Source organism: Onychostruthus taczanowskii, unplaced genomic scaffold (assembly GCF_017590055.1).
Source record: "Onychostruthus taczanowskii isolate IOZ18803 unplaced genomic scaffold, ASM1759005v1 scaffold1, whole genome shotgun sequence".
Classification (NCBI taxonomy): Eukaryota; Metazoa; Chordata; class Aves; order Passeriformes; family Passeridae; genus Onychostruthus; species Onychostruthus taczanowskii.
In genome coordinates this window covers 25,573,345-25,591,102 of record NW_024496525.1, presented here as the reverse complement: position 1 = coordinate 25,591,102, position 17,758 = coordinate 25,573,345, and the positions used below count along the sequence as shown (strand labels likewise).

At 41.9% G+C, this 17,758-nt stretch overlaps 1 protein-coding gene across 2 annotated transcripts in view; it reads left to right on the top strand.

The window, feature by feature from the left end:
• The first annotated feature begins 1,580 nt into the window (after nt 1-1,580).
• ITPK1 (inositol-tetrakisphosphate 1-kinase) overlaps nt 1,581-17,758 on the top strand; it is a 139,689-nt gene continuing 123,511 nt past the window's right edge. Inside the window, exons 1-2 of one of the 2 annotated variants that reach the window (XM_041415396.1) lie at nt 1,581-1,600; nt 2,637-2,809. In XM_041415396.1, the coding sequence (XP_041271330.1) occupies nt 2,715-2,809 (95 nt within the window). In that variant the 5' untranslated portion in view covers nt 1,581-1,600; nt 2,637-2,714. Of the gene's footprint in view, nt 1,601-2,416; nt 2,500-2,636; nt 2,810-17,758 lie in introns of those variants that run through there. The other variant, XM_041415303.1, reaches the window with a different exon arrangement.

Sequence of the window (17,758 nt, the reverse complement as noted above, 5' to 3'; positions counted from 1 at the left end):
ACATTGCAAGTATCCAGCTTTGTCAGAGCCCCTGTATTTGTTGGAAGGGTTAGAAGACAAGGTGTGAGAGGTTCTAGATAAACAAGGGAAACCTGCTTTGGCCTGTAGCTGAAGCTTAGATGAAGAGGAAGATAGTTCTGATTGCTGGAGGGCTCAAGATCCTAATCAACCCTCACCCCTTTAATTAGCATGAAGCAGCTCGTGAGCTTCAGCTTACAGAGTTGGGCCACTGTAACAGGAATAGTCAGCTTGCTCCTGATCAGGAATTGCATAAATATTACCCTGGGGCTTCCTGAGGTCGCAGGTTTGGCATTGCCTGAACAAGCTCTGCTATGTAAACAGATTGTAATTTATTTAGCAACATTGTACAGCAAGATGCAGTACAGAGGCACATCAGGTGAAATGCAGTTGTCCAAGGGTTAAGATTCAAAAAGTATAGTTTAAAATGAAGGCATTTACCAGCTTTCTCCTTCCTAAGATTGAACCTGGTCTTTGATATGTGTCATACAAGTTTGTCTATATTGCAGCAAAGCAAATTTCTCCTTTTTAGTGCATGTGCTTCATTTTCACAGGAGCTAGGAATGCACAACACCTCTAAAAACCTGCTCTCCCCCATCTGGAGAAAAGTACATAAATATTTCTGTCTCTGCAGACTGTGTTTTAGATTGGTCTGAAGCCGTGATATTTCTTAAAAAAAAACATTCAGAAAGAAATAATTTTGGAAGTTGGCTTCAATAATTTCATGTTTCAATACATTCATACTCCATTCTGATACAAATATAAATTTTGAGCTTAATGTACTGATGCAAATTTTAATAAAGTCTAAAATAAGTCCAGTGAAATGATAGCTGAAATAAAGCACTGATATTGGCAAGACAAAACACTTCATAACAAGAAACCCAAGTCAGTTTCTTTCAGGATTCTTATATTAATATGATAATGTTTGATCAAGTCTTGTATTTTTGAGTTACAAATTTTTCCAAAATTACCGTGCTCCTATAAAATGTTTAAATATCAGTGAAACATTCTGCAACAGGAATCATGCTATCGAAATAGATTTACTAATTCTAATTACATTAATTAATAAACTGAAAAAATGTGTGAATATGATTAAGATAAAAAGTGTTCTGTAAAATAAAGGTTAGAACATAGCAGTGGCAAATAAGATGAAGGAGAAAAAGAAAGATATTTATTTCTCAAAGCAACCACAAATGGAGAAAAATACTGTGATATAAATTTTCAAAATCCATTGGTATGAGCTGTTTGCAGGTGGTTCCATTCCTTGCCTGTTTTCCAATATACCCTTAGGTCAAGATGACTGTACTGTTCATGTGAGTAATGACAGGAATGTAAATGCTTTCTACCAACTCCCTAAATCAATTACTCCTTTCATATTTCTTAGGGCTTTCACCCTTCTTTCCTTAGCATGGATACTTCTATCAATTTTCCAGTACTCTGCTGAAGTTATAAAACTGCATTTGCTGTGGCACTGTGAGTCAGCAGAACTCGCTGAGCAGTTCCCGCTGCACAGGGCTCCAGGGCTGGTTCACAGAAAGCGTCATCGCAGAAGCATCATCTGCACCTCAGCTCAGGATTGCAGGTACTGCAATCCAACCCTTCTGTGAAGGACATTGGCATTGTAAAGGCCATGCTTTCCATTCCTGGAGAGACAGAGGAAAATGTTCATGCTGAAATCGTGATCGTTTCAGAAGAAGAGGAAAAACAACACCAGGGAAATTATGCTTTGCCGTGAGACAGCACAGTAATTCAGACTGAAAGATTCCTCCTCTAAAATGAAGCACAGAACAGCCGCCTCAGTATTTAGGGATGCACAACCCAAAAATTAGAATGTCAGTCCATGCTTGCATTACCTGCCTTCTGCCTCTTGCAAAAGAAAGTTAAATATCACATAGCTATTAATGCAAACTGTTTAATCCCTGCAGATACTTGCAAATTCTGGAAGAAGGCTTTGCAGTGAAGACTCATGTTTACTTGGAACATTTTTTCTGTGAAAGATGTACTGACCAAGTACTTTCAACAGCACCCACAGGAAATGTAAACACTGTGTAGAACTGTTCCTCCCTAGGAAACCAAAATCCACGGGGCATCCACGGGCCCCCCGGCCGGGCCAGGCCCAGAAAGGGCCGCTGTCTCTTTAAGGCGGCGGCGCGCGCTCCCCCTGGCGGCGGCGGAACGGAGTCTGGGGGGCGGGCGCGGCCCCGCGGTGCTGCGGCGGGGCGGGAGCGTCCCGGTGCCCGCCCCGCGAGGTGGGTGGGAGCGGAGCGGAGGGGACGGCCCGGAGGAGGAGGAAGTGGAGGCGGCTGTGAATAGCGGGCAAATGGGGAGCTGAGCGGCTGCAGCAGCAGCAGCACCGCGGTCGCGCAGCAGCAGCGGCGGCGTGCCGCGGGGCGGGCGGCAGCGGCGGCGTGCCTGCTCGCCTGGGCGCTCCGGGGCTGGTGCGGGGAGCGGCTTCTCTCTGCCTCGGCGAGCTGCCCGCCGGTGCGGGAAGGGCCTGTCGGGGCTGCCTGCCTGCCGGGGGCTGCCCCTGGCGCGGCACGGCGGTTCAGCGGGGCGGGCGCGGAGCAGCGGCCGCCGCGGGGAACCGGCTGACCCTCCTTTCTCTGCTTCTCTTCCAGCCGTCGTTTGGCAGGCGCCGAGTGCGAGCGGCAGCCGCGCTGCCCCGCGGACTGGTCGCCTGCTCGCGGGGCGGCACCATGCAGACCTTCCTGAAGGGGAAGCGGGTGGGATACTGGCTGAGCGAGAAGAAGATCAGGAAACTGAATTTCCAGGCCTTCGCCGAGCTGTGCCGGTAAGGAGGCGGCCCTCGCCGCGGGGAGCGCCGGGGCGGCCGCCGGGGCAGGCGGCGGCGGCCCCGGGATGGGGCTGGGGACGCTCCGTGCTCGGCCGTGGCCCGCGCCGCTCTCGGGCGTACCGCACTCGGTGCGTGGCTCCGCGGAGCCGGCTCTGCCCGCCGGGACCGGGGCCGCAGGGCTCGCAGTGCCCCGGGCACCCCGCCCCGCTGCCGCCGGGCCGGGCTAAGCGCTCCTGCTTCCCGCTCACCTGGGCGCTGCCGGTCGCTCCAGGGAAACACTATCCGGGATGGTGCAGCGTCCCCGTGGGTGTGCCAGGGCCCGGCACAGCTCCGCGTTACTGCCCGCCTAGGTACATTTCTGCCCTCTGCTTCCAGAGAGGTCTCTGGTATTCCCGTTGAAATAGGGTAATTTGGGATCTTTGCAGACCCTCTTCCAAAGCCGAGTTATTATTAGAAAGAGTCAAAGGTTTGGGAAGAACTTTCCTTCAAGTTGTGTGAAAACACGTAAAATTTGGGTCTACAAACGCCTGAGTAAGCTTCTGTTCATTTGGGATGTGAATGAGACATCTGAAGATGGTATAACTGTCTGAGTTATGCATCTGTTTGTGCTGTCCCAGAGGTAAAGGTTAGCTTGATAAGCTGTCATTAGACTTCATCTGAATAGCTTAGAGGATAATTTTTGCAGTATATTACACAATTTTATTATTTAATTGGGAGTTTAAACTCCATGTGGGTCCAAGGTCTTGTGACACATGCATTACAGCTACAGGTACTGAATAATAGCTTTTTATTACTTCATTCTAATACTAAGTTTATAACAAGGAGACTAAATCAGTTTTGATAATTGAAAAATATGCTGCAAACTTTACAGAATATATTGTATGAGACTTCAAATACACTTTGTTTAAAGCATGTCATGCTAAAAACATGTCCCTGTGAAATTTCTGTTGACAGCACTTGCTTCTTTCTGTAAAGATGAAGGAGGCAGAACAGAAAACTGTTTTAAGAAAGTGACAGAAACTTTTACATCAGTTTTTGTACTTGGCATTCTGTATCCCCTCTGTCAAACTTCAGCAAAACCTACTAGACTTTTTTAAAGTATAGAAAGGGCCACAAGTTCTGGTTTAATGTCTAATTTCATGTGGTTCTACAAGCAAAATTCTTGTCGATGAATAATGCTAAATTTTGCCCTTGTAGGAGATTTTAGGTTAGTTTTGTGATGCTCAGAAATACACTTTTACCATTATTAGGCATACAGAAAGTTTTTTAGAGCCTTGAGGTATGATAAAGGCTGGTTTTCATACCTGGAAACTACAGTGAATCTCAGAAAATCCATTAAAAACTTCTTGGTATTATGTTCTGTACATTGTTATATTTAGCAATCTCCAAAACAGACTTCTCCTCTGTTGTCCTTGTTTCATTTTTCTCTACCTTAGAAATTCCTTACACTTTTGTTATGTAAGATGGATCTACAATTTCTTTGTGTACTGTACAAACTTATTAATAGTTTTGGGTCATCATGCTGCTGTGAAAATTGACCCCAAAGTGTCTCTCTTGCTACGCTTTACTAATTTCTTGGTGAAAATTAGGCTACCTCATCCTGTACAGGCTAAGCTCAATTTGAATAGCATTTACAGATGCTGGATAGAGATGGCTGTTCGTACATGCTTTGATACTTTTAAAAGCATTATTGCCATTTCTGTACAAGCAGAGATAAATGTTTGGTTTAAGTATCAGTACAGTCATTGGAGCACATTCTGCTGATTATCTTGGCTGCTCTATTTTCATTCCTAGTAACTTCTATTGACATCAAAGGGAAGCTGCATTAATTGAGGCAAAGATTTAAAGTATTTTATGGATAATATCTACTAGATAACTTATGTGCTTGTAAGCTTTTTTTGCTGTAGAAGAAGTCATGCCAAGCTTAACATACATCTTACTAGAAATCTTGTGTATGATAAAAAACAAGACAAGCATACTCATTCCTGTACAGTGATTCATGTGTTAGAGTGGACTATGTATCTGTCTGTCTACTCTATGTGCTTTATGGTGACTGCTACTTGGAATTTATTTGCCTGTTGCCTAGGGATATACTTTCTGGATGACTACAAAGTTCAGATTTGTTTGTATGAGTTTGTAATGAAGCAGTTATATAGTCCAGGAAAGTAAGAGGAGCCTCCTAATGAACTCGTGAAGCAAGGTTTAAACCAGGGGAATTATTAGGATAAGGAGAATCGTTATTTCTTTACAGTTAGCCAGGGCAGCCGCTTCTTGTGCAAAGCACTGACATCCTAAAGAGGTCATGGTCAGACGTTTCAAAATCTGTTCAAAGCATTCTCTGAAAGACAGACTCTAAGTGCTAGACTGCTTTCTTAACTGTGGCTCCAGGTTTTAGGTTAGATTGTCTGAGCTGAGATGAGACATTAGGCAGTGTGAATGGACCAGAAGCTAAGGTGTAGCTTTGGGGGTAGGCAGTCATGGCTTCAGCTTTCTGCTCCACAAATATTGGGCAGGAACTTTAAATACTTTCGTCTTGTTTGTATCCATCCTGAAACTTTCTGTGTAACTGACAAGAGAGCAGTTCTGCCTGAACGTAGTGTCTTGGGACTTTTGCCTAATCTTTTTATCCACAAGGGAATCTTCCTCTTATCAAAGGCCTTTGAGTTCACCTGCATGTTTGGTCCTCACTGTGACAGACTAGATATGTCCTACTTGAGCTGTATTCTTTATAGAGATAAAGGTAGTGCCTGTGGTTGTATCTACATTCACATTTATAGCCTAGACCAGTGATCCCAAATTGTTGAGTTGCACCCCAGTGCAGACCTTAATGCTTCTACATCTCCTTGGGGGTTCTGAGCACAGTGATGACCAGAAAGGCAGTGTGTTTTCACAGGCCTGTTGCAGAGAATCAGTGATTTCTGAATAGTGCCTTAAGAGCTGTTGACCTGGAGCATAGAATACTTGGCCTGTCACCTGGGAAGCCTGGTTTCAAGCCTGTAGCTGATGGTCTCTCAAGGGAGACCAAACCTAAAGATGGGCCAAGCTCACTCTGATCCTCTGTCTGAACCTGCCACTGTGTATAGAGAGGGATATGACTTTGCTCCCCAGTGCCAGGTTAGTCAGTCTCCCTGCTATGTCTGAAGCACTATGGCAAGGGCATTCCTCTGGGATGAGGTGTGTCCTCAGTTCTGGTCTGTTTCCTGAGGTGGTTTTTGGTTTTGCCCAGCAGCTATATAAGTTGCTTTGTAAGCTGACATTGGAGCAAGACTTCTATGTTCTGTTCCACGCATCAGTACAGTTTCAGTGGTGAGAAAAGAGTTTCTGTCTCAGTCTTGCTGATATGAAGGCATTCCTGTTTGAGTTGTGATATAGGGTTGAGCTCTTTTGTGTGGAACAGGGCACTTGCTACATGTTTCATATACTGTCAGGCAATTTATTACTATTGCCAAGTTGTTCTGTGCTTTTAGTAAAGCTGCTAGAACACCATGCTTTGTGTTGCACTTGGAATTATCTGCATTCCAGCATATATGCTGCAGCTGCTCTTCCCTGAGTGTAGGGTCCTTGCAGGACTGCAGCGTGCAAATGTCTGGTTGGTGCATATCAAATGGACTTTCTTGTGAACCTTTATGTTCTGCTTCTGTAAGATGGCACAGTCTGAGACTTTAGGTTGCTGTCTGTTGTCAAAATATAGAGTATCTATGCCCCACTAAAAAGTAAAGCAAGGTTTCTAGGCATTCCTAACAGAGAATTTAAGATATAAGTGTGTGATATAAGTGTGTAGTTGTGAGGTTGTCATGTTTCTCTGCTGATGCTGAAACGAACAGTTCCTCCTTTGTCTGGTTTCTTGGTCTCATCTTCTGTCTCAAGCTGGGTTTAATGGTTATGCAGTTGGCAAAGACTCTCAGTCCAGTCAGTTCTATGCTCATCATGTTGACCTTGGAATGGCTGTCACTGTGCAGGTGCATGAACACTAATATGAGGTTCGGGAAATGGAGATGCCACATTCCATTATAGAGATGGGAGAGCTGTTGTGTGAATGTCAGATGGTGGTAAGGACTCTTGGATGCCCACGTCATAATTTTGTGAAATACACCTGCTGCCAGGTCTCTGTGGACATTGTAAATGAACAGGCTCCTGCTCGTGGCATATATGTGTAAAAATGCATATATCTACTCAGAAAATGAGTTGTGTGTGTTTGGCACCAGTTAAGATTAGTGAGATGCAGCCATTTACAAATGTTTCTTTGCTCTGTAAAAGCCTCCATTTCCTTGGTAGTTGTTCTGCTTGTCAGCTGTTACTATGGTCTCTTCTGGGAGCTCTGGAGATATGAGCAGTAAGGTCAAGACTATATGAATAAGTTATAGTGGTGTGAAGTAAAATACACTTCATCCAAGAGGAGACAATTTCAAGTCACCCAATTCTAAATGATAAGCTACTTCTCAGTTATTTTGGACAAAAGCATTTGTGAGTGCAGCTTGTAAGTTTGCATGGTAATGTGGTAGCTTTTCTGTGTATATACATAAATAGTCAGAATTTTCTTTTAATGGCATGTAGAAAACAAATAGAAAAGGAGTTGAAGAGTTGCCTGAAGATGTAATGCATGTCATAATAAATCCCACAATTTGACTGATAGAAGAACTGTGCTTGTACACTCCAATGACCAGATTATTTATGGGAAGATTTTACTCTGCTGTGTTTTTGTTGCTATTGTTGTTTTTTTCCTAAAATAGGGTGAGCATCTGGGAGAAAGAAGTTCCTCAGGAAATGATAGACATGCTGAGAAACTAAAATTCTGCCCACAGAAGGCAGTGGAAGCAGGCTGATTGAGTTATACCTTCTAGTAAAGGCCAGTTGTCTTGGCTTTTAGTGACCAAGCCAAATTGTCATCTTCCCTCCTTGTGAGATCATCCATGACAAACTGATAGCATCCCCTGACACACAGGAAACTGGGTTGTTTTGGTCCAGTTTGGATTTCCAAGTGCTGCCCGCTGGTGAAGACTCTTGAAACTTGAGGCCATGTTCTTGAATTGTGGCCTGCATCAGTTCAGCAGGCCTGGGATTTAGCACAGAATTTTGGCTATGTAGCTCCAACAGAGCATCTGTCACTGTGCTGAAGTCAATTTGCTTGTGACAGGCCACTGTGGTGTGTTGCTTTGTTGGGCTTTTTTCACTGAGTTGTGATGAAGCTATTTTGAGGCTGATAGCACATCAATCTGCTGAACATAGCAACCAATGATTTTTTTTCTACCAAAATATTAGTATGCCTAATTTAAATTTCTTTGTTTGGGTTCTTTTTCCTTTTCTTTAGGCTAAATTGATTCTTCACCTTCTGTCCATTTAATTTTTGTGATGTAGTTAAGTCTTATTTTAGGACATGAGAAATCACACTATCTAGTAATCTACCATAAAATGGTAAGCACTGTTGTCAGTGCTGCAGATCTGTATGGTTCTCTTTTTCTCTTCTAAACTTTATTTGTGGTCCCTCATGTTCCATGGCTTGTGCACAAGAACCTAAACATGAATTTTAAGACAGATTTAAGAATAATGCTGGTTTGAGGGTATTAAATTAATCTGTTTCTTTATATAGCAGGCAGGAAGTATATTACATATTTTTTCCAGGAAGAACTCAGGGGATTTTCTTTAACCCCAATTCCCCACAAAAAACCTAAATACTACTTTCGTTGAATATCTGGCTTGTGCCAGTTAGCTTTTACAACCTTAAAATCCATAAAAATAAAACGTATGTGTGTTGATCAATAGCTCCCATTGTTGGTTGTGTTAGTCTGAAATTCTATATTACAAGAAGTAACTGGGGACTAGATGGGTGGGTAAGTTTCTTTGACATCAATTCTTAACAAAGACATCTGGCCTAATGATAGAAATTATACTAAGACATGAAAAGGTGTTGAATGTAGTAGCATAGGAGGGTGTATTTCTTGGAGGAGAAGCTCACTCTATTTCTGGGTTCCTGCTTCTTCTTCCGGTAGAGACTTTACGTTCCAGAAGAGCTGGATATGTGTGCATGTTCTTAATCTCTGAGAGCACCTACTGACAGGCATTCTTCTCACACAAAGCTTACGGTGTTATGCTTGCAGAACCATTTCATGGGAACACAGCGCAGCTGCTGGACAACAGAAGTGGCTGTAACAATCACCCTTTCATAGCAACTCAGTTTTGTGGTCTAGCAATCATTTACCTGAGGTTCAGGAAGTTTGCGTATTCCTTATGGCACATCCCTTTACCACAACCTGTTGGAACTGATATGCAGCAAGGAACAATAATAAGCCTGGTCAGGTGGCAGCTTTTCTGAGAATGATATGCATTCTTTTGCAGATCACAGGCTGAATACAAGTTGACAGTGTTGCCAAAAAAAAGCCCTAAAAACCCAAGCAAATGTCAACAGAGCCTGTCCATTCTGCACAGCCCTGATAGTGCTGCTTCTGCAGTAGCCTCACCTACTGCCATTGGTCTAGGGCATTTCAGAGAAAAGGGCAATCAGCTGGGAAGTGCCCTAAAGAGAGCAGAATCCTAATGCCCTAAAGTGAGAAGAATTTGAGGTTTTGTAAATACAGTGTATTGTACTGTGCTGTTCAGCATAAAGAAGAGGCTGGAGATCATCCTGACCATAAAAAGCAGTTATAGGAAAGACAAAAACCCAACACATGCTTCTCCCTCTTCTGCCAAGCATATTCCCCAGTTTTGTTGTAGGTAGAAGTAAAAGTAGTGGCCTTCGACTGTGCCAAGAAGGGATGATAGGTAAGTGAAAATGATGGTGTAATTGTGCAGGTAGGCAGTGGAATTTTTTCTTGAGATCTCTACAACCACCTTGAACAAATATGCTGGGAATGATACAGGCCTGTAGTGCTGTTTCAAAACAGATATGTTGACCTCTCCTGAGGTCAGTGCTGTCCTGGTTTGTTTCAGTCTGTAATAGTGCAGAAGGTACCTTAGAAACCATTCTGAATGTGCATTAAATAGCTTGAAGTCCCTTTACTATTTTGAGAGTCATGACTTGGGAAGTCTAAGCAGTATAAATTTGTGCAATTCTCTTGACTATAGAGGCTCAGTGTGTGTAGGGTGTCAGAGATGACAGAAAATGTTTCCTCTGTCTTAATGTGCTGCACCTGGGAATGGATAGCATATCTCCTGGTATTGACCAGATAACATGTTATTCATCTCAGCAGCTGACACTTTTTGGTGAGATGACTTTCTTGAATGTGTTCCAAAGAAAGGAGGAAGAAGTGCATGTGAAACACGCTAGAATAAGTGTGATAATAGATAAAATAAGCACCTGGGCTGGTCACATCTGTGGCACAGTGTTGTAGAACAAACCCTCTCTTGTCTGATTATCTTCCGTTTTCTCATTTTTGGGTTCAGTGTTCAGTCCTTGAAACAATGACTTGTTTTATACTGTTGGAATTTAACTCTGCTCAGAAGGAGTTATGTGCTTTATGTGATCAAAGAGGAAGCTGCTGATACTTTCATATTGTCCAAATACTACAGAAATGCTAGTTAGTATTCTGTCTGTCTGCAGAGAGAAATCCTATTTGGAGGACAACCATTGCTTTTTAGGAATGGCTTTCAAACTGACTTGAGTTTCACTGAAGGAGGTATCCTTTATTTCTAAGCATGATGTCCTTATGTGTAGTTCTTTCCTCCCAGCTTCAGTGCTTGGGCTAATTTGACTGGGGTGTGATTGCCACTCATGTAAAATAATTCCTGTGAATTGGGAACCAAAGCAGAAGTGTGCTCTTTCCCACAGTCCGGGTACTACCTATGCAGGCAGCAGGCTGTACACACATTGAGAAGTTGCTCCGATGTGTGGAGTGGAGAAAATCATGTTTCCAGATCTAATGGCACCTCTAGGAAAGTAATTGGCAGAGTCAGGCACAGGACTTGGAAGCAGGTTCAGTTCACATCAAGCTGTTTAATCCTCTCTCCTCTGATGCCAGTTATTGAAGAGTTGTAATATGTCTTGTCTTATACTGCTGAGTCAATTTTCCTTGTTTGGAAATATTTGAACTTGGTCCTTCCTCCTCAGAAACAGGCTTATTTTTGTTCTTCATCATATCCCTCACAGACTTTTCTTCCTTCTTGTCAAAAAGGCATCTTTGGTTCTTTCCCTTTGTTACACACTGGTTCTGCATGTCCTGTCTGGGTCCTGAGGCACTGCCTCATGAAATTGAATTCTCCATAGTACCTCTGGCAAAGGAGGAAAAAAATAAGTGAATTAGACATGTCTGTAGCAAAATGCAGAATACTAGATCTTGAGCTGTGAAGTCATGATGCTCCTGCCTGTTGTTCTGAAACCCCATGATTGTCTTATCAGACTACACCACAAATATTCATGGATATTGAGAATGTCCCCCCTCAGAGAGTAGTAATGAGCTAAAAATCAGTGTTTCAAGAGACCCAAGTTGAGTTGAATGTTTTGGCCATAAGCAACATAGATGTCCTTTTCTGAAATCCGTGTTTTAACATGCTGGTGATTCTTTGTACTTTCTGTAATTTTCTCCCTGATGTTAGATATGGATAAATACTGCAATGTGCTTCGTTACAACAGGAAGAAGTAGCTCAGAGGATTCTCTGGAAACCAGGCCTTTGGCACTGTGTGTTGTAAGGCTTAGTAATGACTCTTGCTGCCTAACCTTGATAAAGTTATCTTCATGTTGGGGTTGGGGCAACTGGTTAATAGCTGATAGAACAAGTGATGTCTGGGGTGATTAATGGTGCTGGAAGGAAATGATACCATAAAGGTTCACTTACGAAATGCCACGCCTAACCTTTTGGCAGCCACAGTGCCACAGTCCTTTCTCCCTGCCATTCTGAAATTACTTTTGTCATTTGGTTAAAAAAATTGGTGGGATGACAAGGCTTACTCCTTATCTTGTCACCCTGCTTTCCCTGCAAGGATGGTAACTGTCATCATTTGTACCAGTGGGCTGGGAAATGCTGCCTGCTTCAGCAGTATGCTGTGTTTTAGTGAGTTCAGCAGTGGCCACTTAAACCCAATAGGGTATGGATGTTTCAAGGAGAAACTTGGTTATTTCCTTGTAGCTAAAATACAGTCCACAGAGATGAACTTAATACAGATCACTGTTGTTCTTTAGCTCTGCATGTCGTGCAGCTGCGTGTAGATGCTGCTTTGTTCAAGAACATGCTGTCCCTTTGATTACAAAATCTATTCTCAGTTTTGGGGAATTTATAGGCTGAGCATGCAGCCCCCTGTGCCTTCCGTCACTGGAGTGTGGTACCAGTGCAGATGGAATGGGCTCTCCTTGCTGCAGTTTGAAGGATGAGAGGGTGGCAGCAGTAGTGGTGAGGGTACTTCCACACAAGTTCATCAGTGTGTTTTGTTTTGTAGCAGAGGCTGTAATTGCTTGGAGCTGTTTGGGGTGTCAGGCCAGCTGAAGAGTGTGAGCACAGACAAGCAGACCTGTACTCAGCCAGCCAGGACCTGAAGGGATGGTTACAGCAGATGCTTAGGGAAAGTATGAGGCACAGAGCAAATGTGTTCACCTTCCCCTTGGCAGAGCCTCTTCTGCCAGTCACTTTTAGAGACTTTGGGGGCAGCAGTTGTGTCCGTGATACCACATTTAGTAGCCACAGATGGATCTGCTGCATATAAACCTTTTAGTGCATTTTTAAACTCACTTTCATTTCTGCCATCGCAGGAAAATAGAGAGGCTATTGGCATTTGTTAGCAGCTCTGTAGTTTGGCTGTGGGTATAAACATAAGCAAATACAAAGTTGAGTTTCTGTGATGATGGTTTTTTTTTTTGTTGGGTTTTGGTTTTGTGTGTTTGTTTGCTTTTTAAGCCTGTAAAGGAGTAGGTATTACTTATTTTTAAGTGTGTGTGTAGGTATTCACTTTATAAAAACACCCTGGCTCTTTACTAATTAAAAAAAAAAAAAAATTCGGTCAAGTTGTCATGCAAAGTTCAGATGTCAAAAGTTCTTCCCCAAAAAGAAAAAACACTTTTCTGCTAAAAATAAAAAAGCTTCTACAAGAGGGAGGACGAACTAAGATTTGGTTCAGTTTAGAATCTGTCTTCTAACTTAATCTAGTACATGGTAATCTGTGACTTGAAACCAGTAGTGGAGGGGTTTGTGGAACCTAAAAGCCCCTTGTAACTGAAGAGAGAGGAGTGTCCAGATCCTCGTTTGCTGCCTGATGAGGTTAAGTGCTAACATAGCAGAGGGGCACTCTCAGGAAGTGAAGCACTGTGTTAATACTGCAGTAGTAACAGAAACCCTGTCTTTTCTAGCATTTATGCCAAATGTGCAATTAATTTTTTAATAAAATCTGCTCCTGACTTTCATCTTATATTGAGAGCATGGAGATTTTCTGGTCTTCCTATTGATTTTTTTCAATTAACATTGCCTTTCTCTGGTCTCAAGTATGACTTTAAGAGTTGCTTCAACTCTGCATTCTTTCACCCTGTTACCTAAAATGGATTTTCTTTGCCAGTCAGTCTTTAAGCACAGATGTGCATGCCCTCGGTCCAGCCTCATGGTTTTAGGGTTGCTGTGCTGTCTGGAACAGGTATGCACTGCTAATGTGTTGAGTCATGGTGTTTCCAGCATGTGTAGCTTTAACATAAGTGTCCTTTGAGATAACACAGTTTACCCAGACTATCAGAGGCTCTGTACAAAGCACCCTGGCATGACAGAGCTGTGTGTGAAGCTCAGCATTCAGATACACTTGCTAGCTGGAAGGGTGGGAAGAGAAGGATAGAGGGAGCTTGTTCTGGGGTTGCCTGTGGTGCTGCTCTTGTTTTGTTGACAAAGAGGGAGCTTAATTCACTGGAGCTGTCAATCTGGTAGTTTTCAAGCCTTGAAAGAAAACTCCTGTAAAACTGTGTGTAAGAGGGAGGGAAGGGAGAAAGAAATAAGCAAGGCTACTATTTTGATGAAAGATTAATGATATAAAAATCCCCCCACAATTGTAGTTGCTGACCTCTGCACTGTATCTTGTAGAAAAGGGGAAAGCATAAGAGTAAAAGGGAAGTATTATTGCTGGTATTGGGTTGGAGCACTGTGTGCTGGGGAAAAAGTACGTGATGATGGAATTGAACAGCACCCTTTGTCCCTTGGTAGAAGTTTTATTTTTCAGAAATAAAGCTTGTTTAATCTGTGGAGAAAAATAGTTTGTGCTACACCTTTAGTTGTTGCTGGTTGTGTTAACTGCAAGTGGGAAGTGGGGCTATGGGAGGAAAAAAGATTTATTTGCAAGTGAACAAGCACTGGATGAGGTTATATTTTTTGACTTTGTGGCTTGATGTTTTGGTGTAACCTTTCCTTCTGCCTCAAGAAATAGGTCAAAGTCTGGGGACTTTGTGCAGCTTAAAGTGAATTTTGAAAAGAGTAGGTCTTTTTTTGATGTTTTTCCTGAACCAAAATTTTAACACACTTTAAATACAAAGTACCAGCTTGCTATTAGATAGGGGATTGAAACTCCATTTTGTTTTTCTTTCTCTTTCTGATGCTATTTTAGGCCCTCAGTTTGCAGCACTTGGAAGGATGTGTACTTCAAATTTTGGGTTCTGGTTTTTTTGGGTTTTTTTCGATGATTCAGTAGACTGAAAATCTTTGGTCACAGGCATCCACCAGTCTAAATTACTTTTGTTTGGGGCTAGCTTAGTTTCAAGAACTCTCTAGCTAGTTTCCTTTCTGATTCCTTTTTTAGTGCAATGTGACTAGCTTTACTCTTTATGTATGCTGTAGGGCATTGATCTTCATCACTTTTGTTGCTTACTAGTGATGGATTGCCCATTTTCAGCTAGTATTGCACCTCAGGATAGAGCATTCTTGTGGATCAGAACTTGCTTTTTTCAGTAAAAATCGTGGATCTTGGTGTTGTCTGGCCTAAATGTAATTTAAAGGCTCTCTTAGATATTTTTAAGTATCTGTCAGGTTATCATTGCTTCTGGGTATTGTAATCAAACCACATGGATTTTTAGTATCTAGCTCATGTCTCCCTGAGAACACTCTGGAGAGCAGAGAAGACTTTGCTTGATTGGTGCTGGTCAGCTGCTGTGTTTTAATTGTGAATATTTCTAGGATACTGGTGGGATGCAAGTGCTCATTTGAGTCAAATAGGAGTGGAGCCCACAATGTGAGGAATGAGAAGTGATTGAATGAGCAAGGCATAGGGTCATTGGGGAGTTCTGTCTTTTTCTCTATGTAAAATAAGCTCAAGTGCATAGCAGAGAATTATGATTGCAGCAGACTATCGCTTCCAGGTGTGCTGCGCTGACCACCACCTCTTGTAGGAAAGTCTTTCCTCGTTTTTGTGCTATTGTGTTCAGTGGTTTCCTGATCAGTGAAGGGCTGCATCTTGGCTCACAATAGGTATTGTTTGGGTGGGGGTTGGCACAATATTTTTGTGCTGTGATTTGATCCCTAGTTTGTCTTGAATAATCTATTAAAATGTAATGCTTAATCCCTTTCCTTTTTGGCAGGTTTTCCTTTAGTATTTTTGCAGTAGTAATGAAACAGTGTAGCTCTGCTTGCAAGAGAATTACTGAAGAAAAACAATATTTTGGAATGTTTCTTTTGTGTCTTTGGCTATAGAACAGAAAGAACAGCCAGAGGCAGAGCAGGTTAGACCTTCAGTTTGACGAGCTGTATCTGTTCATATGTTAACAAATAACTTCCCCAATTTTCTGTGGTTCCTAGTTTCTCCTGTTTGTTATTGTGACAAAGTTCTGTAGAAACAGATATTGGGAAGTTTCTTCAAAAGGGAGATGTTTCTGAAATCACAGAACATGGTTAGAACATTTATTACAGCTAATATGTGTTTTTAAAGTCACTTTTGTAGCACCAGACTGTGGAAAAGCACATTTCTTCCCTGCCCCCTACCCCAAATTACACTAACTGCAATTAGGAGGCCTTAATTAAAATGCTGGGTTCGTAGCTTGGGCAAGATTTTGGAAACAAAGTAATTTATTCTAAGACAGCTGTACCAAAGATTTGTTCTGGTGTAAAGCTGTTTCCTGATGTGTAAGATCAAGATCTCTAAATCTTGTTCTTTAGCTGAATTAGATGGTGTACAAGTTCTTTGTGCAAGTGCTTATTCCTGAAAAAGTAGTCCTTGCATATGAATTAGGCTGAGATTCAGAAAAGCTCCTGCTTTTTAAGGTGTTGAGTTTCTTTGACCTTGGTGGGAACAGATCATGTTCACAGATGTTGGCCTAATCCAGCTTCCTCTGAAGTTTTTAAGAATCTGTGTAGTTGGATTCCTTGGGAACTGGATATTCTGAACTGGTGTTCAGATATTTTTTTTTTAATTGGAAATCCTGAGAGACTTGAAATGGAAATTGAATTTGTTCATGTTGGCACAAATTTCATGGCAAACCTGGATCACCACATGGTTTTCTTTCACTGTCTTATTCTTGCCTTGTTGTACCATAGCTACTGACAGCAGGCACTTAGATGTCATAGCTTGATGACAATAATTGATGGCCAAGAATGAAAAATGTGGAAGGTAATAGTTAAAACATGCAACCTTGGTGCCATTGTAAGTACGCTAAACGCCTGCTTGGCCCAGGGAAGTATCCAGTAGTGTGATTTGAAAATTGTTTTTGTAGGACCAAGTGTAATATTTGAGTTTCCTGTTACTAGTTAGTGCTGTTGTCACCTTTTGTTATGTTGACTGATATGTGGGTGTGAAAGCTCCTTGGCAGAATAGACTTTTTAGCACACTTGCTTCTGGTGGTGAAACCTGAAACACAAAATGTCTGTTTCTGAAAATGTGCATGGTCCATGTGAAATCTCCCAGTTCCCTTTCCCTTTAACCAGAAGTAGACTGCCAGTTGTTTAGGGCTGATTCAGGCAAAATAGAGCAGCCTAGAAGTGCTGTTAATATTACAGTAAAAGGCTTGTGCTGGAGAATGTTTCTGGTTTTATATTTTTTGGTCTTTGAAACAGTAATGTCTGTGCAGGGCTGTTTTGAGCAGCTGCTTTGGCTTTGAGAGGATAATTGTTGGAGCCTTCCATGAGAGCAAGGATGAAAGTTCTCTTTCAGTAAAACTTGACCTTCCTTTGATAAAATAAAAAGTATTAAAAGGTTAACTTTTTCTCATTCTTTGTATGTCTTTGAAAGTGAAATTTTTTTCCTTGTCTTTTTTTCTCCTGTCCAACACTTCAGGAAATTAAATTATTTATTTAAAATGTATGATATTATAGAGGTATTTCTGCAAGGCAAATCCCCAAAAAACCTGAGAGATGGCTTTTTCCTGCTGTACTGTAAATGTATAGTTTGACTATGAGGAGTTTTTTGAAGCGTGTTGCCCAGATAGTTCTGAAATATGAGCAGAGTGCCAGGTGTATGTAGATGAACTGGGAACAATTGAAATGTGTTCAAGTCTTGATGTCTTCCCTGTATTCCCTAGGATGGGGGCTGTACAGGGAGTTTGCAGATCAAGGAATACTCTCCTATGGGATGGCTTTCGGCTCAGCAGTAGGCTTCACTGTAACTTAAGTAAATTTGTGAATTTTCTAATATACTTTTTCTGTCTGTCTGAAATAATACAACCTGTTTGAATGCTGTTCAGTGGCTGAACAGTGCATTGCTCATGGGTCATTGGATCTCAAAGAAAAGCCAATGTGTGTATTACTTCATCTTGTTGTTTTTCAGCGGCTCTTGATTCACATTTAGCTGTTCCAACACATGGTTCAAAATTAAAAATTAAAGTTGTTAAAATTTGTTTCCTCTTCATTGATTTCTGTAAAGAAATATCATTGGACTTAGTTGTTGAGGACACCAAGATGTTTTAACAACTTTAATTCATTCAGCTGCTGTTCTCTTTCAGACCTGTTTAGCTTATTAATATCTTCAGTTCATATGCAGAGTAAATAACTCAGTATTTGCCAAGCTAAGATTTCATCTTCTTGCATTGACTTTCCTAACTTGATAACTTTAATTTGTGGTGAAAATAAAGC